General features: G+C 32.1%; 2 protein-coding genes across 5 annotated transcripts; one reads left to right on the forward strand and one right to left on the reverse strand.

Moving 5' to 3' along the window:
• Positions 1 to 595: 595 nt before the first annotated feature.
• Positions 596 to 10718, reverse strand: LOC105201372 (G2/mitotic-specific cyclin-B3). Of its 4 annotated transcripts, none has more exons than XM_011169362.3 (7): positions 9115 to 9333; positions 6444 to 6700; positions 5546 to 5851; positions 4341 to 4796; positions 4074 to 4229; positions 3260 to 3540; positions 596 to 3000 (listed from the first exon to the last, which is right to left on the reverse strand). In XM_011169362.3, exons 2-7 carry the CDS (start codon positions 6654 to 6656, stop codon positions 2949 to 2951), a joined length of 1464 nt encoding a protein of 487 aa, XP_011167664.1. In that variant the 5' UTR covers positions 6657 to 6700; positions 9115 to 9333; the 3' UTR covers positions 596 to 2948. The 4 variants fall into 4 exon arrangements, with proteins under 4 accessions (XP_011167664.1, XP_025993787.1, XP_011167666.1 ...); XM_026138002.2 differs by lacking the exon at positions 9115 to 9333 and adding an exon at positions 10507 to 10718 and having other exon boundaries at positions 2576 to 3000; XM_011169364.3 differs by having other exon boundaries at positions 2576 to 3000; positions 9111 to 9337.
• Positions 10550 to 27534, forward strand: LOC105201371 (peroxisome biogenesis factor 1). Its single transcript, XM_039456445.1, has 17 exons — positions 10550 to 10683; positions 11833 to 12048; positions 12124 to 12238; positions 14527 to 14781; positions 14814 to 14939; positions 15456 to 16047; positions 16149 to 16363; positions 16776 to 16932; positions 17470 to 17632; positions 18279 to 18465; positions 20721 to 21043; positions 21630 to 21694; positions 21811 to 21870; positions 22519 to 22705; positions 22788 to 22961; positions 26862 to 26974; positions 27067 to 27534. The coding sequence occupies exons 1-17, from the start codon at positions 10591 to 10593 to the stop codon at positions 27137 to 27139; spliced, it is 3114 nt and encodes a 1037-aa protein (XP_039312379.1). The 5' UTR covers positions 10550 to 10590; the 3' UTR covers positions 27140 to 27534.
• The last annotated feature ends 413 nt before the right edge of the window (positions 27535 to 27947 follow it).

Raw genomic sequence — 27947 nt, forward strand, 5'->3', positions numbered from 1 at the left:
TATAATGTATATGCACACATTTTTTTATCTCGATATAATAAACATTAATTTATTGAGTAGAAAAATATATTAATTATATACACACTAGTCTAATTTAGAAATCTTACGCGATCGCGTACGTACCTTTCATACATATATTTGTTATATCAATTTTCCCAAATTTAATTCTAATTAATCATAGGTACGATTTATATACAGATGAAAATCTGCGATTAATTTATATATGTACAGTTTATGTAATTTATATTTATATATCTGCTTTTTTTTAGGTAACTAAGAAATCTGACGAGGATCAATGCTTGTAAGGTGCGCGTTACATATTATCATATTTTTGTTTGAAAAGTCATATAAATATCATAATTCAAGTAATTACTGCATGTATTATACCGGGTAGCCATAAAATTCCTTTGTTTCATTTTGTATAAATTATTTGTATCAAATATGAAATCTTTACTGAGTATTTGCTTTTTTTATTATTCAAATAAGAAGTAAGGATGTTACACAAAGAATTGGGTTATGAAAATAATTGAGAACGTACTGATATCTAGGAGGTAATTATATATGTATATATATGCATATATATAACGCAAAAATATATATATGAAAAAATATATATGTATTTATTTTTGAGCATATTTATTATACACACTTAAAGATTTTTATATTATTTTTTTTACATTTTGTACTTCTTAACGTTCAAAATAAATACTATTATACAAATTGAATATGTACTGTAAAAGTGCCAAATGATAAACATCTTCCTGTCGAACGCAAGAATGCGATAGGTCCATTTCAGATATAAAGTCATATTTAAAATAAAATATCCAAATACAAACTTATTTCATTTTTGTAGAGAAAAACTGTAATTCTTCACACTGAAGAATTTCGTGGCCACCCTGCATTTTGGGAGAGAAAAATGCATAACGCACACGCACTCATCGTTTCGGTTTTGTGACATGAGCGAATGTTGATATCACAGATGGTTTTTTTCGTTTTTTATTGATGCTCACCTGAATTTTTTGGAAAGAGGAGTGTATTACGCAGCACTGCTAAAAGTTTCGAAACGTCGAATTTATGAATTGCGAGTCTTTGAAATTTATAATTTTCTCTCTTGGCATGCAAGAATGTACAAATCAACTCTTTTAATCCTTACAATAGGGAACTAAGTAGGTATATTTTTATAATAAATTAACGATAGCTTAATTTTTTTTTTTATAGATGTTGCATAAATTTGCAGCAAAAATGATCAATATTTGCCACTCACTCGGGTAATTACGAGTTTCAATGAAGGAGAAATCTTATTTCGCTAAAAATGTACACAAAACAAGAGTTCAAATCATACCTAACAGAATTGTCATAATATGGAAATATAGCTACATTAAATTGCTATATATATTCTAAGATCAGACGGATGGGATATTCTATTTTCAATGTTGAATTTTCTCATCATTATCTGCGATAAACATTTTGTTTTCTTATTCATGACTGTAAACAGAAATTCGAGTTTCTCAAACAACAATAAGCTTCATTCAGTCTACATACAGTCGAACTTCCGTTGCACTTCCTTACGAGGATTGAGTTAGTTTCTCCATGTTCTTTCTCCTACTCTTCAGTTTCCAATCATATTCTAATGATTAGACCTAATGATTATTCAATATTGGAATATGTGGAGATTGGAGGGAAAAGACAAGAAAAAAGCCAGCTTGATCCTGACGAAGAATACGGAAGCCCAACTGTAAATACAACAATGATACATAACAACGCGCCACATCCTTTATATGATGGTATCTTCGGTAAGAGTTGTCACACGATTATCTCTGCTTGTAATCGTATTTGCATTATCAGTTGGTGATCGGGAGTATATTAAAAAATATTTTTCGTCATTAAAAGATTATAGTTAATCATGAGGAGATAAGCTGAAAAGCAACGCATACGGTCAATTACTCTGAGAAACGAGATGGGAATAGTGTTGTTTTTCTAATATGCAAAAGTTTGTTCAAGTAAACAATTCTTGAACAATCGTTGAAATAAGTCAAGTATATTATGCTAATTAGATCTAGTATGTAGAATATAACAAAATTCAATCATTGTTTAAAAAACTATTTAGGACACTGTTGCTCGAAGCATGATAAACAATAAAATTTCGTAAATGTGTGAATTCGATTGCTCCAAAATTATGTATAAATATCGCAGCAATGGTTGCCGCAACAAACGTATAACATTCAATTCAGGTTTGGCGTTTTGCATTTCTTCATATTTTTCCAGAGTTGGTGAAGCTAAGCGAATAGACATAAAAATAAATTTCCATTGGGAAGAATTTATTAGATTATATGATTAAGTATAAAAAAAAGATAAATTTTATTCTTTTCTTTAAATTTTGAAAATATACACCTTTCGTTTGAATCAATTCGACCATACGTGCATTACTTTTCAGCATTCTATTTTCGTGTATTGAAAAAAAACCCGACATCAAATCTCGGATTGAAAATTCATTTCGCAAAGTATAAAAGCGTGGCGCTAAAATAAATTTTTAATAAAAAAAGACAAAGAATTAGTAAAATGACTTATACAAATAGTAAAAACTGTAAAGTTCTATAGAGATTACCGCATCATATATGTGTATATAAATAATAATAATAAAGATAAATCAATATAGATGCTATCCAATGTACCCGTAAAAAATTCAATGAAGTTTAGCGGCAAAATTTTTCGGTATGCTTCGCGATTTTTTACGCCCGTTTCATGCATTATACAATTTAGAATGCAGCATCGCTATTTACGTGCTAACAATCACTTAATTAACATTCAACTGTCCAACAATTGTTGATACGACTAGTCTTAACACCTATTCCGTGCTATGAAGACGATTCAATCTTTGTCTGTACTTCTACTGATATTGAGGCATTTCTTTGACTTACAAGTTACTTCAGTTATTTTTAATTGTACTTTTATATGTCTAAAGTCTCTTTTAAGGGCAGCTTTGCTACTTCAAAAAATATCCTAAAATACAAATAAAATAAATATTGATATCTCGCTAAAAAGGTTTACAAAAATAAAATAAAAAATAAAAAAAATAATGTTAGGTTGGAACAGAAATTCCTAGCGCTTATAAGTGAAATTTAAAGATAATATTTAAATATTTGTACATAAATTTATTTAATGTTACCATATATGCCGCTATGAACTTTGGTTCTAACCTAACATGAAATACATAAAAAATAAATGTAAGTAAATATATAAAATATAAGAAAATACTTACTTGTGGCTGTATTTGCTGTGGACAGTCTTTAATGTTTCTTTATGCTTTTTGTGCAAACTTTTATTCAACAGATTGCAAATATCTCTTATGTCGTCAAGTTTATAACTGCTATAGTATTCTAATGTTGGATTCCATCCTCCCAAGTCTTTCATTAATAACGCTAATAGCAATGCTGCTGCTGCCATTTTGCTATCGCTAAACCTGATCATCGAATAATCCATCAAGGAATGCTCCAATATGTACCGAGCCAGAGTTAATGTGGGCATAGACACCTTGGCGCACTATTTACGGATAGTAATGATCGAGTTAGTGTATATTTATATAGATTCCATTTGAACAAGATATTCTATAAAATTTTGGAAATAAGTATTCTATCATAGACTAAATTAAGACAATTAAAATATCTAATTTTCAACAGAAGACTATAGTTAGGTTTTACGATTTGATATTGAAAGTAATTCCGAGTTCTTTCTAGTATAAATCTCATATAAAAAGTTACAAAAAATTAATATAATTTCCACTAAAATTTTATTTTGATTTTCTTTATTTCGTAATTCTGAATATTTAAACATTCACTTAATAAACTTAAAGCATGTAAATGTCTAAATATTTATGATTAAAAAAATGAAGCTTTAATCAAAATTTTATTACTCTTAATTTTTTTTACTCATCTAGAATCATTCTCTAAATTTTTCTTTACTTGTTGCTGAACTTCCTATATATCAATTAATATATTCATTTAAAAATCCTGGAATTGAATTATTTCAAAGATATCACCTATAAGAGTTCGTAATTTTTTGAGTGTATTGCTTACCCTGGCATAACGCCGCAGAAATCTATAAGAAAGAGGTATTCCCAGGTCGAAATTGACTACTTTTAAAACATTCATTTCCATTTTGATCAGTTCTCTTTGCGTGTAAGCGCCGTCACATATATATAAAAAATCTTCCACCATTGGTGGTATTCTTTCCTAAAGTCAAAATTGAGTTTTTATTATCGGGAGTTTATTGTTTAACACAAGTGCAATTTTATTATGACATAAAAATTTTTGCATGATAAAGATATAATTTGTAAAATTTACGTCAAATTTGCTTGCTATGAAAAGACTCGCAGCGCCGAGCAGTTGTAAAGTCTCTTTTCCGACCGTCATCTTTGTCAAGTATAAGTCAACCAGTTTCACAGCCAAATACAGGGTTTCGTGATTCAACTCAAATGATTCCTGAACCTCGACCATCCAGTCAACCAACAACGCTCTCATCCATTGCGAAAGACATACTTGCCGATCCATGTAATCACCGATAGGAAATAGGCGTTCTCGTTCCTTCAGATACTCAAAAATATCCATTACATAGTGTGATACTTGATATGGATCTAGCCAATTCTCGACATCAAAATCCCACTGGATGCCTTCAGGTAATTGTTTTACAGGAATGGCGTTCACCAAAGAGGCGGCCGTAACTTTAGTTTCACTCACAGGGGGCGTGGGTTCTCCTTTTTCATCTGTCTCCGTTGGTTTCTCGTTTGTTATTTCATCGATCTATATACATAATCAAATAATATATTTAATTAAACAAATTATTAAAATTTTAGCTTTTCAACTTTGAGAAACCCAGATTTAAGATATAAAATACATTGCCTAGTTTCTTATGGATTTTGAGCAATTGTTGAACAACAATTAGCTTAAGACATGGCTAGATTTATAGGGTATCACAAGAGGATTAAAAAGTTTTATAGGCGCAACTTGTAAAATGAGTTCCCTAAGTGTTGGAGCAGTCCAATGTTCGCTATGAATGTACTATTTTTCGGTTATAACAATTAAAATATTGAAATTAGGTAAAATATGTTTAGGTCCTTATTTGTACAGAATTGCATGAGTTTCATGTTTTGTTTAACTTTTTTTGTCAAATGAATATTTCCTGGTATAATTACGAAAAATTATTGGTCCTTTCAAGGGATGAGGGTAACAAAGGGAGCATTTGCACCAAAATCCATATGTTCGATAGACTTCAATTTAACAATTAAAACCTTTTCGTACTTTGTGAGTGCTCTCTTATTAATTAATTCATTAATATATGACTCCTGTTTGTTCACTCATGGTCCAAACTGGGCAATATTCTCTATAATTTCTTAGATTTTTAAAGGAGTTAGATAAAAATTGTTCAAAATAACAAATTTTAATCCCCAAGTTTTTTGATAAATTTTTACAAATAACTAAAATTGAAAGAAACTACAAGAAATTTTAAGATATATGTTATAATACTGTATATTGCAGAAAATGTTATTTACCTTATTATTGCTCCTACGAGTCTTCTTCATGCTATCATTAACATCTTCTAAAGCACTGACATACAATGAATTATCCTCTGAACCCACACTCAATCTGCTATTTACAATTTTGCTATTAACAATTTCCGTTTTATCATCTTTTTTGAGAATAGGCTTAATACGAGGCACTGGTTTTGCTTTTGCCAATGCAACTTTTGACGTAACATCTACAGGTTTCTCTAAACCATTGTTATTTTCAACTGGTTTGGTTTGTACATTCGCCTTTTTTAATGGATGAATTTGTGCTCCTAGCGATGTAGTAATAGCCTATTAAAAATACATAAAATAAGAGAAAACAAATAAATAATAATATAAATAGTAAAATAAAATAAAATATAATACCACGTATAACACATGCATAAAAAGAATCAATGTATACATTATATATGAAACACTGATTTGGATGATGATTTGAATAAATTAAAGCAGTGATCGAATTTAAATCACTTATCCAATTTTTGTGTCAATGCTTATTATCTTCTTCTTGTTTCTTTTCCTCGCGGTTTGACAACGTTTGGATTTATGTAATTAAGGTGACGCTTTGACTAATGATTCAAGAATGTTACCCTACAAGTGATAGGTTTGTGCTTTCTGACATATCAATGAAAATTTTTCATTCTTTTTGAGTCTCTTATCATATTTCTGATAACATTTTAGAGACATAGTGACGCATGTGGCTTAGTTATATGTTCGGTAATTTATTATCAAGAGTAGCAAGAAGAAAAAAATGAATGTTAACAAGGATCAAAAAAATCAAACAGAAAGTTGTATTTGAATCCAATCACTGAATTAAAGTATATCTTAATATTTTGATATATTAATTGATACAATAGATATAATAATTTTGTAGAGTACGTACATTGGTGATGTTGGCAAAAGCATATCTTTTGTGTGTTTTTTCTTTAGATGGGGAAACTTCTGCTTTTCGCTTAGCACGAGTTTCTCTGCCAGCATTGGATGGTTTTAATACATTATTCAATAAGGAATTTTGACTTCTGGTTGTTATTCCTTTCCTCAAAGTTGCAGTGCCGTTTTGTCTGTTTTGTCCAAGTAATACTTTGGGAGGTGCCATTTTGAGGATATGATAAAATTTTGGTGCTTCTGTTCCTTACCTAACTGTTGTAATTCACAAATACATGTAATTAATTTATATATTAATTTAATATTATAGCATATAATGTATAATACAGGGTATCTCAGAAATAGATAATCAAATTTTAGGAGCATATTTTACTCACAGTAAATATAGAAAAGGATTATATAAATTAATATCAAAAGATTAAAAAAAAGAAAAAAAGAAAATATTGAATTTAAAGGCAAATAACAAGTAAAGATATAAGTGGATAAAAAGAAGAAACACACGAGAGAGAGAGAGAGAGAGAGAGAGAGAAGAGAGAGAGAGAGAGAGAGAAAGAGAGAAAGCGCTAGCTGCAATAAGAATAAAGAATGAATAGATACCAGATAACAAACTTTAGGAAATAAGACAAAAATGATAAAGAAATGCATTAAAGGAAGAAGGGGAAAAAGAAATAAAACTAATAACTGCTATTTTCTATAAAAAAAAATTTTCTATTAAAATAAATAGAAAATAATGAGTTAATGTTGTCAATTAAGCATTTTCTAATTTAAGTTTTATTTAAAATAAAATCTCTAGTATATTAGCTAATCAGTATAAACTTTTTTTTGCAAGATGTTGAATAATAAACATAAACTAGATATATATTAATAAAAATATGTAATAAAAATTAAGAACATTTACATCTTTAAAGTTTTGGTTTCATAAGTATTTCACATATTAATTTGAATTGAAAAATACTTTATTATTATAACGTTTTGTTACTATTATTTAATTTTATTTTTCTTCAAACCATATGATATGCTAATTACAACAAAAGTATTTTTTTATGTACAAAGTTATATGAATATAATTTAGCATAATGTGTTAATTATTTTTATAGTTCTTGCCACTTTAGTTCATTGGATAAAATCCTAAACAGTAAAAATTGTACTTTTTTTATCCACTTAAACTTTTCTGATCAACTTTGCTAAATTTTGCATGGCTCACTGATCAGTGTTATGAAAATTTTTAAAAATGCTTACAAAAAATAAATATCAATTAACATAAAATTTTAATAAATACAAATAGCTAAGAAAATTTACTATAAGCATATGTTTTGAATTTATGAGAATATTTCATTGTATCAGTATTGATAATCTACTTTTTATAAAGTATATATATATTATATTTTACAGATTTTTAATATTGGCAGTAAATATTGAAAGACAATTTTAATCATTACATAATACTTTATGTCATATGCTTTATTATTATTATATATTATAATAAGAGTTTCATTGTACATATGTAAGAAACTACACAGCAATTATACAATAAGTTATAAGGAAACTATACAGTAGCCTTTAGTTAGTATTCATGCAGATGATTAAGTAATTAAATTTGCTATTTGTTTTTAAAAGATTTTATATATATATATATATATATACACACACACATATATATATATATATAAACATTATACATGTAAATATTAGAAAAAAAACAATTGTTTATAAATTGATAAATGCTTTAAAAGTGATATTTTTTACATGTTTTTGCTGAAGTAAAAACAATTCTAAATTAGTTTAATTTGACTTTTAAAACAATAAAGAAATTGTTAATAATCTGGGAATAATTATCTGAAGTAGTTTTTGCATCTCAATAGAAAGCAAGAAATTGAGTTTAGTTATAATAGTTTTTTTAATTGAGAATTTATATCAAGTTTGTTTATTTCTACTTCAGAAAAAAATATATAACCTCAATAACAAATTGTAAGATACGATCAATAACATATAATATTAATAATATGACTTAATTGGCATGCAAAAAACAATTCAGGTTATCATTTATAAACACAAAATTAAATGACTTTTCCTAGATTAAATGTAATGGAAGGAATACAACAAAGTTATGGGAACGTTCAACAATTTCCTAAGATACTTTCGAGATGCTTTTGATGCAGAATACAATCGAAGGATAACGTGCAATCTTCGTCTCACAAGTGTATACAGAACTTGATCGTAACCGATTCGACACGCGTTTCTTGTACAAGCCATACCGAAAAGATCGCCGGATTCGTCGTCGAAATGAGGTGGAATTGTCTCGCCTTTCGCCGACATGAGAATTCGCGTGACTCTCAGTGATGAATCCCACGATTTTACGAGTTATTGGTTTTCACGAACGATGAGCTTGGGGCAGAAAACGCGGGAATCAGCAGGAACGAGTTCTACTCCGTACCGTATCCGTTGCGAGAGATCGTTATTTCATACTCTTCAATGGTCACGGAGGCGACTGGGAACGGTCGCGGTCGTCGAGAGCAGCCCCGAGAAGGCACGGAAAGGTCGCGAGCAAAATATTTATTCGAAATATACGCAAGCAAACATGGTGGAGCCGCTTTCGCGGTGGGTGTCTGGAGAGCGCGGTTCCGTCAGGCATGTATCAGAAACGTGGGTGGGTATTTCATGTTACCTACGTGACTCGGGATCCTCGTGTACTCGTGAGTGAGCGGGCGAAAGGTCGCTTGTTTACAAGGTTCTCGCATGCCACGCGTTGTAAGGCCGTGAACGTCGCGTTTCGGCTCTCAAGCTTTCAACACCCGCGTCACCTCCTCTATGATTGACTGAGTTGACGTTGGTTCAAACGCACGGTTACGACCACTCTCCGCATGGTGATTGGTCAGTGTCGCGTGCCAGTCGACCAATCCAGCCGCTGATGTCGCCGCGGACGCCATCTCGCGGAGATGCGTGAAACTGCGTGTAGAACGCCGTTCGCGCGGTCAAATCAAAAATAGAACGCGTAGTCATCGACGAGATAGTATTAAAAATCATCAAATCTGTGCAAATTTTTCAAATAAGACATTTATGCGTATAATATAATCTACATTATGCGTATGTAATAAACAATATTCAATAGTTTATAAAAGATTCACATTTTAAAAGTTAAATGTTAAGATTAAATTAAATAAAACGAATAGTTAATTTAGCAAGGCATTATTTATATTAAATGAAAAAGTCGTAATTTATTATAACACAGAACATCAAGTAAATTTAATATTTTATTTGTTAATCAAGTTTGTGAAATAGCAAAGAAATAATATTTTTTATATAATAATGCATTTTAATCTGTTGATGTTTCGTAAATCGTACGTATATATTTAATATATTGTAAATCATACATGTGTAAATAGAGTTCATCGGTAAAACTGATGACACAAGCATATATCCTTAAGTTTTTCTATGCCTCATGGCCCCAACATCCGTGTGTGTGTGTGTTCCAGTATTATTATATTTCAGTGTATGTATTGTATGTACACGATATCATAATATAAAATATACGTCGGTGAGGCTGTATATTGTGACGTTTGCTCAATGCGCGTGCGCGAATAAATCTTGCCGTTTCTAGAGAGGAACTTGCTATCTCCCAATTCTCCCATCATTGTCCCAAGAGTTCTTTGGAAGTCAAAAATTTATCCAAAGTCGACGATCTTTAATAGTATATCGTCGTGCTTATTAAAAGGAACATTTTTTATAAGACTTCTTATAGGATTTTTATATTTACTATTGATACTTTTTTTGTTCTGCTATTTTTGTGGAATATTATATTTTTTATCTCAAAACGTTAAGTTTTATTATATTCATCGCAGTGTCCATTATAAGTTTTATGTACGCATTATGTACTGAATTTAATTTTTTAATATGTTTACATTTTTTAATCTTAATTAAATTAAAATCGCATGCAAATATTTTACTTTACAAGCAATTTGCTTAACCACTATATCCAAGGAAAAATGTAAATTATCGATCCAATCGTAAACAGTGTAAAGCTCCTATTCGCTCAGTTGCTATATAAAAATTATGGTAGCTACCTAGTGCAAAGTTCATCGAGTTTCCTTCGCGAGGGAGCACGACGGACTGCGTACATTATTCGTGGCTGTGCCGTTCACATCGAAATGCAACGCGAACATTTCATCGTGAAGTACATTACAACGAACAATTGCTTTGCACATCTGTCGGCTACCTGGCTGCGTCGTTTGGATACTAAGGTTAGATTCTGTTTTATGTAATACGGCGATTTCTGTCACCAACATCTTTATCGGCAAAACAAGTGAAGATTGCAAGGATTGCAAGCATTTTACCATAATGGCTACAGTGGCGCTTGCTGCGGACATAATTGATAGACAGAAAACTTCAGCGAGAAATCTCAACGGGCAAAGCGCCATCTGAGGACAATATGATAAAGCCGACGGTCGATAGTAATGATCAACTCGATGATCGATAAAAACGCAATCTTCAATAAAAAAGCAATTCTATTTCAAGAGGATAAATTGTGCCGCTAAACGCGCTAAATTAAAAATTCAGAGAATGTGTTGTTTTATGCTTTTTGCTATATTTCATTATAATTATTGCATATATATAAATTTTTAAATTATTATAAATATGATTTATAAAAATAATTTTAAAAATAAAGCATAAAAAGTTTAAATTTAGATTTATACAAAAAAATTAAGAAAAACTTGATTTTTTTAGAAACTTATAAATTAGTTAATTAACATTAAAAATGGATATAAATGTATAACTGAATAAGCGCGACTGATATCAATATAAATATTAATTAATTAATTTATAAGATTTTAAGAGATTAAAAAACTTTTTTTTCAGTTTTAATTAAAATTAGTATTATTAGTAAAGGAGATGGTATTAGGGCTACTCGTATAATTTCTATTTTCAAGGCACATTTTAACGCTTAATTATATGTATAAACTTCCTTCTCAGCAAATAAAAATAAATTTAAATGAATTCAATATAACAAATATGTCATAAATTTGAGTCTAGAATTTATTGAAGAATAGTTTGATGAATATAATCATTACGTCTTCAATTTAAAATATTGAGTAACAAAGTACCACCTCCTTCTTTATAATAAAAATCAATGCTAAGACAACCACTTGAAGATAAGATAACAACACGAATAGGATAAGTGTAAAAATTTATACGTCTTTTTCGTTTTTTTGCTAAACTTTGAAAAGCAATTATAATGCAGGATTATTAAATTATTAATAATAATTATATATAAAATAATGATGTTATTTATAGTTACGAGTAACCGTATGACTGTAAAATAAATTATAAAATAATCTTAAAATTTAAATGCAATTCTTTTGATTTAATGTTATGTGATGACTTAATTACAGGAGAATGCGATCGAAATATCGCACAACGGAAAGACGTACTATCTTTCTTGCGTCGCTCGCGTTAATAATGATGAAACATTATGTATCGGGGCAACATTCGCGAGATGTTTGAACATCCAAGACGGAGACGAAGTGTTCGCGTCCTCTGTGAAAAGCGTTTCCACGCTAAGCAGCGTTCAGGTTGTTCCACGTACGGCAAACGATCGTGAGCTTCTGGTACGGTAATATTTTCAAACGTCGATTTATGCTAAAGATAAATTAATCAAACTGATTATCCGAATTCGGTGGTAGGAATTGCAAATGGAAAGGATACAATCGAGTCTTTTGAGCCAAGTGAGAATCGTCGCGAAAGGACAGCCAATTGTGGCGTGGATCTCAAAGTTTTCCTCCGTGACTTTCAGCGTGGGCAAGTCGCTTGTTCTTTTTATGATATTTCAATATATAAAATTATTCAAGTAATAGGACTATTATTCTTGATCACGTAAATGCTGGATTACTCCATTTTTATTACATGCTAAAGAAAACAGTTTTGATATATAGTATATCTTATGATATTTAAAAAGTTTTCACATTTGACATTTATGAAGGTATCTGAAAAAATAATTTAATAAATCATTTTAGATTTTATAGCTTTTCTTTGAAAATTATAGAATTGGAAATCATAAAGTTTTGAAATATTTTACAGAATTCTCATAAATGATTCTAATAAAAATATAAAATGCCTTTTTCGGTATTTTGAAAAGTGTTTCAATTCAAATAAAAAACCTAAGAAATTTTTTAAAAAATTATAAAATTATACTACGAATTAGAATGAAATTACTAGTAACGCTGTTATTATTTATTTGTTTATATTAACCATTTGATAATACAATACAATTTTTTATAATAGTAAATGTAAGAGCAAGGTTGAAATGCATTTTTGACAAATAACAGTTTTAATATTATTAAACAAAATAAACAAACATTAATATATAGGTTTAATATTATTATGATTATCAGAAAATTGTTGATCTATGAAAAAGAGATAATCGAAGAATTTGTGAAATTATTTGGCATTATTAAAATATGAGATATACAGAATACTATGAGTAATAATAGTGTGGGTGAAGCTGGCATATCATTTGGTGGAAACTCACTAAACATTGACAGGTCTGGGGTTATTTTCAATAGTTCTACAGTTCCTGATAGATAAAACAAATAGTTCTGGCCTTTAAAGCGAAAAAAAACGCATAAGACAAAGTGAAACGCCAGGCCTCAGTAGTGAGACGCAGCATCTCAGTTTGTCCTGCGTCATTTTTCAAACACAATTCTTAGAAGATTTTAAAAGATCTGTAGTTCTAGATGAGTTCTAGAAAGAGTTCTAGCGTTTAACATAGTTTATTTAATTTAAAAAAAATTATTATAAAATATTTATTTTATAATACTACATAATAAAGTTCCGTGTACAAAAAAATTTTTTCCTCTAGTTCTAAACGTATTTAAACGCTTTCCGAAGAGTTCCGGTTGATTCAATTACTTATTAATAAGAAAAAAATTATTATCTTCCGCGAAAGGCGTATATTCGCGCATATGGGTTAGACGCTGGTGTATATTCCAGAGATCTGTGTACGAAAAAATGATTTTTCTACAGTTCTCAACATATTAAGACGCCTTCCGAAGTGTTGCGGTCGATTCCGATATTAGTTAAACAACAAAAAATTAATAATTTCCGAAAACACCGATTTTCCGTATATAGGTGAGATGCTGGTCTTTTTCGAAGAGTTCTGTGTATGAAAAAATATTTTTCCTACAGTTTTCAACATATGCAAGCGTCTTGCAAAGAGTTGCGGTCGATTCCGATATTAGTTAATCAACAAAAAATTAATAACTTCCGAAAAAGCCGATTTTCCACATATATAGGTGAGATGCTGGTCTTTTTCGAAGAGTTCTGTGTACGATAAAATGATTTTCCTACAGTTCTCAACATATTCAAGCGTCTTCCGAAGAGTTGCGGTCGATTTCGATATTAGTTAATTAACAAAAAATTAATAACTTTGGAAAAAGCCGATTTTGCGCTCACGTAGGTGAGATGCTGGTCTTTTTCGAAGAGTTCTGTGTACGAAAAAATGATTTTCCTACAGTTCTCAACATATTAAAGCGTCTTCCGAAGAGTTGCGGTCGATTCCGATATTAGTTAATCAACAAAAAATTAATAATTTCCGAAAACACCGATTTTCCGTATATAGGTGAGATGCTGGTCTTTTTCGAAGAGTTCTGTGTACAAAAAAATATTTTTCCTACAGTTCTCAACATATTAAAGCGTCTTCCGAAGAGTTGCGGTCGATTCCGATATTAGTTAATCAACAAAAAATTAATAACTTCCGAAAAAATTGATTTTCCGCATATATAGGTGAGGTGCTGGTTTTTTTCGCTTTAAAAGCCAGAACCATTTCTTTTGTCTATCAGGAACTGTAGAACTATTGAAAATAAGCCCAGAACTGTCAATGTTTAGTGAGTTTCCACCAAATGATATGCCAGCTTCGCACACACGTAATAATATGAATAATATATATCGTAATTAGTATCATAATAATACCAAATAATTTCATTAAATTTTTTTAAAATTAAATATATTATAAGTATAAATATTTAGATATATTTTGACAATTTTATTGTTAATTATATTAAAAAAATTCTTGTATATAATCTTTATAGAGGATTTAGAACCAAAATTGGAGTATGGGTTGCTTGAAGAACTTACGGAGATTCATGTGCTCAATGCGATCGCGAATACGACGATAAAGGATGCAGTTGTTGAGGAGGATGCTTCGAAGACAGTCAGTCCTTTAGCCAAGATACTGCCTTACTTTGCCAAAGAAAAAGATCATCGCAATTTGAAGGACCATGCCGCAAATTATGCGTTATTGCAGATTTTCCGCAGTAGAATCGTGCCTCGAGTGTTCCGGGTGTGTCCTCTGCCGGACTTTCCATCCTACGACCAGATGAATTCTCACGACATGATTACGACCAGATGAATTCTCACGACATGATTCTGCGATGTCCCTATCATATTTTGATTCCGAGAAGCTATTTTCCGAAAAACGCACGAACAAGTGAAATGATGATGTGTAAATTTCTAACATAGAAGAATATTTTGTTTAAAATTCGCATGCTTAATTTTATATTTTACTGCACTGAGAGGAAAATGTTTGATATTTATAATCATAATTGCATGGTAAATTATATAATTATGGTTATAAACTCTTTTCAAATTACATTTCTTATTATGTTATCTATACTGTTTAATCCTACCGATCTATGAATATTAGTCGAAAAACTAGAGATTGAATATACAAAAATTGTCAGAAATAGACTCAATGCAAAAAGTAGTGATGGAAATAACTTAAATTTGTTCTCATTACTGTTACGAGAAAAATAACGATATTACCCGAAAAAAAATACAAGTAACGCGTTACTTCTCAACTCTGATTATTTTTTCTCTCAGTGTGGAGCCAAACCTTGGTAAAAATTTCCGATACCAAAAATCCTATCGTTTTGAATATGGATTTTGGTACGTGAATTCACAAATGTGAATCGTTTTTTATTGAACATTTTTACCAGGGAAACAATCAATTCATTCACAGGTCAAGTCAGAAAAGTGCCGGAATATCAGCAGCACGGTAACGTCACCAGCGTGAAAAATAACGATCCTTCGAAAGAAACAACGAACTTCGAATCTCCGAAAGAATTCGTCGCAAGAGTTTACGTTCTCGAAGACATTTTGGATAAGTGTTCCGCGTCATTAGACAGAAAATATTTCGACTTGAACTCGATCCACTCCTGCGCGTACGTGTCGGCGAGTTTAAGGATCTCTCTGGGATTGGAAATTGGAAGCAGAGTGATCGTGCAAATGATCAAAGGGGACAAGCGGCCGAAGTTATCGTCGATGAAAGTTTTTTCCAACGATCAATCGATAACGTCGGAGGTTTTTAACAATTACGTGAAACTCCATTCGAGGCACGAGCCGCTGCTGCTCAATTCGTTTGCCATGCTTTTACTTGACGACGGTAAACAGTGCGTGGTACAAATGTCGCCCGAGGATTGCAATTACGCAACGATTGGGGAGGATACGGAAGTTTTGCTCAACTTTGTCCCGTCTGCGTCGGATTTGAGTAATGGGAAAATTTTGGAAAACTGTCCCGAGGAAAGTTCGAAGGCGGAGAAAATTTCCACTAGGTAACGGGATGAGTGTATTATAGCATTTATAATTGGTATATTGATGAAACTTTTTAAGTTAAACTTTATACGCCAAAACTCGATGATTAAAAAAATTGCAGATGTATGGAAGATATTCTCAAAGACTGCGAGATCGCGCTCGATCTCGGCTTAAGTTTACGGAGAGTGGTGAACTTCCGTTACGATCGAGAGAACATTTTGATTTGCGGTGACGTCGGTTCCGGCAAAACGACGATTTGCAAAAAGTTACTCGAGCGTTATCGCGAGGCGCCGTATTTTGTATACACGCATGTGATCGAGTGCAGATTGTTGAAAGGTAATATGCTGACTTTTTGCGCAATTAACTGCGATATATCGCGGCGAATTTTCTATCAGAGAATTAAAAGTTTAAACGCTTATCATTTTTCTTGTGGTATACTTAGTAAATTATTTTTTTTTAATTGTAATAAATTACTACAAGTAATTGATAATCTATTTTGATTAAATTATTTCAATTTATTACGATTTAAGAAAAATTATTGTAATTTATAAGTATTGGAGTCTGCTTTAGCACAATTTATTGAAATTGTGCTTTATCTATACTTCCCCAAAGTTAAATTTGATTAAAATTTTTTAAATTTTATATTTACATTATAATCAGAATAGAATCTAAATAGAAATTTTAAGTTTTTATTACATCTTACAGTACAGATTTGACAATTTTATCAAATACCAGTATTATTAATTAGGCAAAAAGGCAGAGACATTGCACGAGATCATTACGTCCGCCATGGGCAAATGCGTGTATTATCAGCCGTCCATACTGTTTTTGGACGATTTGGAGTGCATTACCAATGCGTCATTAAGTGACGAGAAAAATACGATAGACGCGATGAACGATTCCAGGTAAACAGCTGCATTTGTCGATTAATTTAAGTCAAATAGCAATTATTAATTCAGTTGAAAGGAGACACAAATTTCAGGATAGTCTTAGTAATCGCGTGATTTGCAAATCGATGCTCGTGATTGTTAATGTTAATCATAGGAAGAAGGTACAGTCAATAGATATTATTTCACAAACATACACAGAAAAAAATTATTATTAAATCAACAATTTATTGTTTCATATATAAGCAAGAATATAAAATCTTCTTGGAAGAATTTATAATCTTAAACAGACATAATTTTGCTTACATGAAGAAAATTCTTTTTTTTTGTGTAAGCAAATTAGGTCTGTTTAAGATTATAAATTCTACTAGAAAAATTTTATATTCGTTGTTTATATATGAAACAACGAATTGTTAATTTGATATTATTATTTTTTCTATGTAGGTCTTACCAGACCAGAAAAGTCACTGTCCGATTTATTCTCTAACGCGAAACGCCCGATGATCTTCCTGATCGACGGCATCCCTTACTTAGCTGCTTTGAAACTAATTTTAGAATTACCGATCTGTTGATCAATACCGTCACGCAATATCAAGATTCTCATTACATCTCTGTCGTCGCCACTTGTGCCAGCGTGAGTAAAATCGGCTTGGGATTACGGCCGGCAAGAGGAGTGCAATTCTTTAGGACAGTCTTGCAAATCCCGAATCTTGAAAAGGTAGTACAATCAATTTCAAGTTATTTTGAATTATTCCGAAAAGAAAGACCGATCTTTTGTTTTATGTAAATTAACAGGAAATTTAGAAGCTTATCGTAAACTATATCTATATCGTATGTCGTGTCAAATTTAAATACCGCAAGATTTGATTTTTGATTCGTGTTATCTTTACGAAACACGATCGGTAAGATTTAAGCGTTCGTTCGAAAAGAGAAACGGAGAGAAAAATACAAAATGCTTCAGTATATATAAGGTACTTTATTCCTTGCGGAGTACACTGCGGACCTCCGCTCCGCTTACAAAATTTAAACATTTTATTCCTCGCATCCTATACAACACATGAGAGAGAGAGAAAGATCACTTATCCACCCATACATCCACACTCATTCTCCGGACCTCCGTTTCCGCCGCATTTTCCTCTCTTCCTTCCACACTCTCACAAAATGCTTCAGTAATATTTATTATTTTGCACGTATTCCAACTATCTTCCTTTGTACCATTGGTATCTTGTTTGTCGATGCATTTCTCGATTAACGCGCCTTCGTGTTTCCGCACCTTCTTAATTAAGGTCCCCCTATCCCTGTGTAAGTTGGAACGTTCTCCCGTTGATTTCTGCGTAACACTAACTCGTGTCGTGGCTAACCAGGTGGATAGAATCGATATTTTGCGATTAACGCTCGAGGACAAGTTGTGCGTGCCCGGAGACATGAATTGGAATTACTATGGAAACAAGACCGAGGGCTGGATGCCCCAGGATCTCGTCGACCTCGCGGAGAAGGCACGATTCGTCGCGTGGAAGCGTCACAGCAACAAGATAGCGAATGATTATAAAAGTATCAATGAATATTGCAGTAATTTTAAATAAAGAAGTTGAGCGAAAGAAAAAAAGTAGCGGACATCAGTAAAAACGAATACTTAAGGGGTTACATCGCAGTAGAGAGCGAAAATTTAACGTTTCTTTGCGATTTTTTTTTAAGTGGAAGGAAAAGTAAAAGGGTAATTCTTTTTAAGAATGTTGTTAAGCATGTTTTGAAGTTTTAAAAAAATTTTGTTTATTAAAAAATATTACAAAAATATACAAAAATATTACAAAATGGCTGCCCAACAGCCGTTTCTGCGGAACGGTTTTTTTGGAGGGGCTCCGCGGCACGCAGTAGAAGTGCAGCAAAAATTAATCTGGAACAAAATAAAAATTTTTTTATTAAACTACATTAGTGTAGCTATCGAAATACGTAAGGGATTTTAAAAATATTCATTTGTGTTAAATCGGCGAGCATTTGAAAAAAAAAGTTCATTTTACTACAATAAAACGGGCACTTATTTGTACCTAAAAAATCGAAATATTAACTCATCGAAAATCGGCTACGTATTTCTATGCGGAATGTTGTTTTAAAAATGTAATATTAATTTGGAGTGAAAAAATAGAAAATTGTTTGAGTTATGCTGCGTGCCGATTTGAAAAAACGTGTTTCGAGAAAAATGCGTTTAAAGTTTTGACTCGTGTTTTAAACATGATAAAATAAAAAATTTGATTATTAAAAATATTTTACCTTTAATCTGCTATTCCAGCACCGTAAAGCTGATCTTCCAGGTTGCTAAACTCTTCCTCGTTTTCTTTCCTGGACGCTTTTATGCTGGAGCGAGCCTCTTTCGCTGCGTCCGTCAAAGAGCGCTCCGCGCGTTGTATTCGAGCAGCGTCCGCCTCTAAGCAAAAGTTGTAGGATTGTGGTCCAATATTCATGTCCATCACTTTCATTATTCTTAAAACGTTTATCAGTTCATCATTAAAATTACAAACAGCAATGTCACTTGCTATTTGTAATATTTTCTTTCCGCTTGAATAATTTTTAGGAACCAAGTGTCAGGCTGTAGAATTAAAACTTTTGTTGCTGTTCTGCGTATAGCCTCCCAAGCAACGATTCAGCAACTCGTCACGGCTCAAATCCTCGTAGATTGGTCTGATGGCTTCAAAAACTTCGTTCGCTAGTGCCGGCTTATGATGAAAGGAGTCTAAGGAACCCGTTGCTTGCGCCTTCTTCCATTCGCACCAAGATTCTGAGCATTTGTCGTGCTGTGGATATGGCTTGCATACACTTTCTTTTCACTCATTGTAACTCACATAAATGTCAAGGCTACAAATAACGTGTAAAAAATTAGCACTGCATAAGAAAATCGTGATTTCGATAACTTCCACGCAAAATTTACGTCTTCTCTCAACATCAAAGTACTAAAGTACTTTGTGTTTAAAATGTTTGAAAATGTTTCTAACAACATCTATTAGTGTATTAGAGAAGTTAAAAATCAAATGGTAAGACATAATACTGTACCTGACACACAGGTGTCGTATTTACCGCAGGTAGTTGTTTCGGAGCAGTCGGGAGGGGTCGAGAAAGAGCTCAAAATTTCAATGAAAACGATTTCTGGCAGATATAAAACCGTTTGTTTCTTATTCTAGAGGGTTCAAAGGATTTTTTAAGCCAATAAAAAAAATTGATTTTTTGAAATTTCTACTGTGGTGTAACCCCTTAATCACACATGGTTGGGAATTACTTGTAATATCGTTACTGTTAATTTTTTTAATAACGGTCGCTACTTTTTTCTGTTTATAATGATAAAGTTTTTACATTTTGTTTAGCAACAACAATAAATTCGTTACTTTCATTGTTACTAATAATATAATTTAAAAAATTAATATCCTATTTTTTAGCATTGCCAAAAAGTAACGATAACGACCACATGTTACTTTTGTGAAGTAAAACGTTGTCAATGCTGCACTTAATAGCAGTATAATAATTAAAATAATTTTTAGTAAAATAAATCAAAATCATGATAGACGGTAAAACAACATGAATTTTGAGGAGTTTTACTATACTTTTAGCTAAAATTTTACTAAAAATATAATAAAATTGTTCAAAATTTGTGTTGTTCCATGACTATCATGATTTTAAGGATAAATTTTGTATAGATAATTCTCTTTTATAGTATTTTCTTATAAGTTTAGAGAAATTGAATTATTTTTAACTTGATTGCTTTTACGGGAATTGCTGTTTGCAGCGCGTTATGTTTATGCATTTCTTTCTACTCAAAGCGGCAGAAAAATTGAAAGCGCCAATTATCATAACTGAGGAGGACGTTAACACCGCACTGAAGGGTTGCACGCCGATGTCTCTGCAGGGTGTACAGTTGTACAAGAGTGGCAGCCATTCTTGGTCCGATATCGGTGGACTAGCGGACACGAAGAGCTGCCTCACGGAAATTCTGCAGTGGCCGCTCAAGTACCCGGAGATCTTCAAGAACGCTCCGATAAAGCTCCAAAGCGGCGTTCTGTTGTACGGTATGCCGGGCACCGGGAAAACGATGCTGGCCAAAGCGATCGCTGGCGAGTGCGGGGTGAATCTGATCAGCATCAAGGTGGAGTCAAAACTTTTTAATTACATGTAAAAGTATTGAGTCAAAATTTTTTAATTAGATGTAAAAGAATTGAGTTTCGATTTTCGGATCTGCTGGTAGAAAGTAGGAAATAATTTTATGTATAATCACGCAACAAATTTTCGACAAATGAAGCTACCTTTTAAAAAACCTAGCTTGGCAATTTTTAATCAAGCATAAATGGAAATCCTACTGCAAGTACGTTTTCACTCAAGTGCTAATTTAAATTTAGGAGTTCTCTGTTATGAAAATTAATAGCTTAAAATAATATTTGATAAGTTTTTTTAACATTGTTAGTTTAGTTATTCTAATAGTTATTCTAATATCTTATAACCTGTTGCAAGATGCTAGACATTAACATAAAAAGATATTTAAAATGAATTTTCACTTAGAGTAGTGTTAATGTAAGAAAAATATGGCATTTCAGATTTAATAATATTTTCATCACAACTTCTTATTTCACGCATCAATTTCATACAATTCTTAATTAAAATAATAATTTAATTGTAATTAAATGGCAATATAATGCGATTCTTTATTTTCTGAATAATGAGGAGCTTTATTTCAGGGTCCAGAATTGCTGTCAAAGTACATAGGCGTCAGTGAGGAGTCCGTGAGAGATGTATTTGAAAGGTATAACGATTTCTTTAGATTTTTCTCCTTTCTCTTAATATCGGGCTTTATACATCCCTTCACCTATAGATTCTTAAAAGTTTTTTTTATTATTATATTTATTTCTTGTGTTATAGAGCTCGTCGTGCTAAGCCGTGCGTTTTATTCTTTGATGAATTCGACAGTCTTGCATCGAGGTGAGTAATACGTATGACTGTAGATAGTTTATTAATTTCATTTTTTTATCTGCTTTCTTCCTGACATGTTTCCTATAACATTTTATTGTGCTCTTGCGTTTCGATGATGCAAACTGCGTCGATTGAAGAGTGAGTCCGGTCGAGCAAAAAGTTTGACAGCGAAGGATTGTTATTTCGATGATTTGTTGTCGATCTCGAACAGCGAACGGCGACTGATTTTGAGATCCTCTATTTTTACTTTTCTTACAATAAAGTTCTCGTTCAAAGTTCTTCCGAGTATTTTTTGGACGAGTGTGCGCCGCAAGTGCAACATATAATAACATTATAATTGGCAAAATATTCTATAAATTATAAATTCTATAAATATTCTATAAATATTGCAGTTATCTCGTGTTATTATAATCGTAATCGTAATTTGGACAAAGCATGTCTTCATAAAATATGCCAAGTTAAATAATAAATTTAAGTTAAGAGATAAAATAAATAGATAATTAAGTAAACAAATATATTCATAGTTGTTACAAATGCATACATACATAGTTACTGAACTTATCCCGTTATATTTTGTTTCAATTTTTCTTCCATTGTATTTTCAAAAAATATACTATATATTAGGAAAAAAATATATATTAATTTTTTTCTTTTAAGACGCGGTAACGACAACACCGGAGCCACCGATCGTGTGGTGAATCAATTGTTAACGCAGCTTGACGGAGTCGAAGATCGCGAGGGGGTGGCAGTCGTGGCAGCGTCCTCAAGGCCCGATTTATTGGACCCAGCTCTTTTGAGACCGGGGCGCCTTGACAAGTGTTTGCATTGCCCTTTACCGAATAAGGTAAACATATTTTTGATAACTTTTCCAACAACGACGCGGCTCGTGTTAATTATTCACTAATAATATTTACTTTTTGTTTTAGTTGGAAAGAGAGGCAATCTTCGCAGTTTCATGTGGTTCCCAAAATGTAGACGTATCCGAGCTGGACCTGAAGGTACTAGCCGAACTCTCTGATGGCTTTACCGGGGCTGATATCAACGCGGCGATTACTTCGGCGAGACTATCAGCGTTTGAAGACGCCTTAGCGATTGCGACGGTGAGTGCGTTTGTATATTAATCTTTTGATTACTCACATTATAGTGATTTCTCACTAACCTATTTTTTTTTTTTTATGAAACGCCACTATAACAGTTTCTCTCTGAACGGTCTTTTGGGATTAACTAAACTCTTTTCTCAAATGGGAAAGATATTCAAACATGTATGAATGTAACCGCACAGAAAGAACGGTTTTACTGAAGGACTCTTTGTTTCCGTTTATTACATGTGATTTTTCCTGAAAGACAGAAAAGAAAATAATATTTTATTAAATAAATTTTTATTTTTATATAAAAATTTCAAAACATTACATCTAATTCAGCGGTTATTAAAAACGTATATTATTCTTTGGTGTATATTTGTTCTTCTATTTTCCTTTTTTTTTATTCTTCATTTCAAACTCACTCTTTCTTTTCTTTGTTTTTTTTCTTTAAAAATTTTTTTTTATAATCTTTTTTTTATGCAAATAAATTTTTAACTTTGATAAAAAGTCAAGAAATTAAAGTTAATGCGTTTCAAAAATAACTAGTTAAAATTAAAAATTATATTATTCAAAATTAACTAAATTAAGTAAAAAGTTATTAACTTTAATATTTAACTTTTACTTTTTTAATTACCCATCCCGCAAATGAGTTACGAAAATATGTAACGCAGTGCGATGCAAAAAGATCTCCCTAAAAGTCGTTGCGGTAGTCTCGCGCAGCGAGAGAGACTCTGCTCAATGAAAGCGCGCGTGCACGCCGATTAATGCCTCCCCACTCGGGTCGTTGACCGCACGCGGCCCCGGCAGACAGGCGCACGTGCTTGCCGTCTGGGCCGCCTCCCCACTCTCCGGCGGCCGACGCAGAGTGGGGAGGCGGCCCAGACGGCAAGCACGTGCGCCTGTCTGCCGGGGCCGCGTGCGGTCAACGACCCGAGTGGGGAAGCATCAATCGGCGTGCGCGCGCGCGCGCTTTCGGTAGACGGAGTCTCTCTCGCTACGCGAGACTACCGCAACAACTTTTAGAGAGATCTTTTTGCATCGCACTGCGTTACAAATCTTTGTAACTTATTTGCGGGATTAGGTAATTAAAAAATTAAGAGTTAAATAATAAAGTTAATAACTTTTAACTTACTTTAGTTAATTTTTAATAATTTAATTGTTAACTTTAACCAGTTATTTTTTAAATATATAAACTTTAATTTATTATCTTTTTAAAAAAGTTAAAAATTTATTTGTATAAGAATAGTTTAAAGCTTATAAAAGACAAAAATTTTAAAAAAGAAAAACAACAAAAAATTTAAAATAATGAATAAAAAGAAAAGAAAATAGGAGAGCGAAAGTTAGAATCATAATTCAGTATTGAAAAATTAAAGAAACATTGCATAAACCTTACATTAAAATATTGTAATATTATATGGAAGTTACAAAAGATTTCTGTAATATTACTGCAAGCTTGCAGTAATGTTGAAATGTCCGTAATTTTCAATCTAAAAATCTTTATGACGTTTCGGATTATTTAGGATCGTCTACTAGTTTTATTGGTAGAAGAAACGAAACGCAATGCCAGTAATTTTCACTTGTGTCAACTGGATTATTTTCACTGCTAATAAAGTAAACCCATTTTCGAACAAACTAAAGAAGGTACAAATTTTCTAAGTACGATCTGAAAATAATTTTGTTAGACCATCAAAATAATTATAAAGGACATTTAAGTATGACGAATAATACTGTAAAAAGTTTCAACATTCTAGTAATAACCTAGACAATTATTGGATGGTCTAACAATAATTACTCTTAGACCTGTATAACCAACTAAATTTTTAGACACTTTAGCAAAAACGTTCTTTCCGTGCAGAGTTGGAATTTCAGTTGTCAGCTCTCGTGATCGATCTTTCAAGTCGCCACGTTGATTCGGACTCTCTCGCGGAATAGCAGATCGCATCGCTAATGGCCGAACCGTTTTGTTGTTGTTGCCGTTGTCGTGGTAGTATCTGCGTAGCGCCGTAATGAAAAGCGCTTCTCGCACGACTCCCGAGAATCATTTGTAGGGTAGCTTCCGAAGTAAGATAGTGCGTAATGACGATAATATCGTTAGGTGTGCACTCTATGGTGTGCGTATATATCGAAGGGGGGAGGGTGCCCGGGCGCTGGCTGAGGATAGGGGTGAGATCGAAGGCAGAGAGGGGGCTGTAGGTGCCGCGATATAACCGAGGAAACGTAGACCAGGTTTATTAGCACACGGTGCCGAGAGCGCCGGGGCCACCCCCTTTGGCGCTTCGCTTCATCCCTCTCGCTTCTCCCCACGCCTCACTGAACGTCGAGGGGGTTATTATCTTATGCGTTATAATGATACACGGTTTAGGGCCTGCAGCGGTCGTGCAAGATCGAAAGCCAGACAGCCATTCCGCTAGTTATGGCGCTCGTTAGTCTCTCAGACGTCTTCGACGTGTCTATCGTCAACCCTTCAGTCGTTTGTTTATTTGTTTATTTATTAAGCTTTTAGTTTATCTATTAAATTAATTTTAACAATTTTATTTGTTTATTTGTCCATTTAGTCATTTTTCTTACTAAAAAGATATAAAAATGTTTGTCATCTTTTGTTAATACAGATGTACTTTTATATGTATACAATATTCTTAGAATATTATACAAATATTATTAAAAATTATAATAATATTAAAATAATATTTCGAGAATCTTATTCAATGTTTTTAATATTATTTTAATATTATGCGAATATTTTGTTAATGTTATATGTTCGTTTTTACATAATATTTATCATATATTACTTCAATATACAATTCAATGGAACATTATAAAAATGTTCATAATATGAATATTATTATTGTCAAAAATTAATGTGAATTATTATGCATAAACTTTATAATTATTACATTCAAAAGTTATTCTTGATAATTTAGAATGTTAAAGCAAATAATATTTATTTTTCCATATAATATTCGTATATCATCTGGAGTGGACATATTACCATTTTTTATTAATATTTCGGAAATATTATTTAATATTAAATAGTATTATAGCGCTTATAAGGATTAAACAATAAAATATTTATTTGTTATTTGTCGTTATTTATACATGTGTCAAATTCTCTTGAAATTATTAATTTATTATAACTAATATTTTTTAAAGCAATCAAAGATCGATTGAATTTCTTGATGTTTACCAACTCTAATTCTCTAACTTTTTTTATTTAAGAAGATAAAACGGGCGAAGAAGCGTTAAGAGTGCATAATTTCATACAATTACGAAGATGAACGTAAATTCAGCGGTCATTCACTGGTGCGTGCGTGCGCAGCCGATCGAATTAATCCGAATTAATCGGGCCTGCGTTAAAAGGTCGGGAGCGTCTTCGAGGTATACGAGGAACGAGTGGCGCGGCTCAGGGGAAGCTATTAATTAATACGCATCGGAGAAAACGAAGTTATACGGCGGCACTTACCTCCCGGAAGAACGCGAGTATCCGAACTGTGCGTCTAATTAGCGAGTGAGTTTCCGGAGAGTGCGACGCATCCCGAGAGAGCGACAGAAAGATGTAGAGATAGAGAGAGGCGCCTTGCTGTGATAAGTGATTATGCGGATAGGAACATGGGAGGGTGTCTTCCGAAGCGGTGCAGATTGTACTTAACTCCAATAATTAATTCAAATCGCGCTGCTGTTAACACACAACATTAAGCTCTTGCAGTATTTTCAGACAAACTTGGCAATATTTTTTCACGAGATTAGAACAATGATCATAAGCAGTCGTTTCGAATACACAACTAAAGTAGCAACATAAAAGTGTATCAATATTAATTTATATATATAGTATATACAGAGTGTCCTAAAATTAAATGTAATACATATTTCGTATATGAGATTTTTCTCTAATATCTTTGCTTTTCCATTTATTGATGATAGGACGGTAAAGTCAATGCAACTGCCATTAAAGTTACGCAAACACTACTCGTGGAGTCTGTCAAGTCGACAAGACCGTCCTTGTCCACTGCCGAAAAATTGAAATACACCAAGATGTAAGTATAGACATGCATGAAAAAAATTATAGTAATAAGAAATTTAGCTTATTACATTGCTTATTATAATTCATGCCGTTGTATTATTATAGTTACGCTCGGTTTTCTAAGGAGGGCGACTTCGTGGAGGATGTGCTAAAGAACCAGAAGATAACTCTGGCTTGATTGGAATCTTTTTATTTTTAATTGTTAAATCAAGCTCAAATTTTTCAAGAAGAAGAAAAAAAATATAAAACCAAGTTGGTATTAAAAGTATCAAGTATTACTTATAACGATCAACAATACATAATATAATACTTAATAAACGATCTTATTAGGTCATCATTGGTGTGCCATTATACTTTAAACATTGTTCTAATCATCGTTTTAACCGCAATAGATTAGAAATCTTGTTACATAATTATGTTAAACAAAAATTGATAAACCTCAGTAACATTAGAAATTCACAATCTGTCTGATTAGGTCAAAACCCTTAAACACATGGATCTGAGAGGTTCAGACAATTTTGAGAACACAACTTTGGTCCTAATCAATATTTTCCAAACAAACAAAAAAAAAAATGCAAGTTCAGAGTCTCAGAAATGTGACCGAATAAACGACATTGCCGCAAATTGATCTATTGTGAAATTATTAAGGCGAAAACCAAGCAAAAATAAAAAATTAAAAAAAATTCCATTTCTTTAATTAAATCACATTTTTGCAACAAAGAACATATTTAAGGATTTTATAATATCGTTAAAAAATGATATTTTTAGGAAAAAAATTATGGCAATGTTATTCCTTTTAAAAATATTATTATGTAACGAGGAAAATATGTGATGACAAAAAAATTTTACTGCCGTGAAGATTTCTACCTCCTCCCTAAACTTTCTTACTCATTTCTTTTTTATACAGCAAGCAATCGAAATATTGTGTGAGTTTCCTAGATCTATGTACTGTGTTTCAGAGTTAACCATTCTTTCAATTGGTCGTT

Source organism: Solenopsis invicta, chromosome 13 (genome assembly GCF_016802725.1).
Source record: "Solenopsis invicta isolate M01_SB chromosome 13, UNIL_Sinv_3.0, whole genome shotgun sequence".
NCBI classification, from domain to species: Eukaryota; Metazoa; Arthropoda; class Insecta; order Hymenoptera; family Formicidae; genus Solenopsis; species Solenopsis invicta.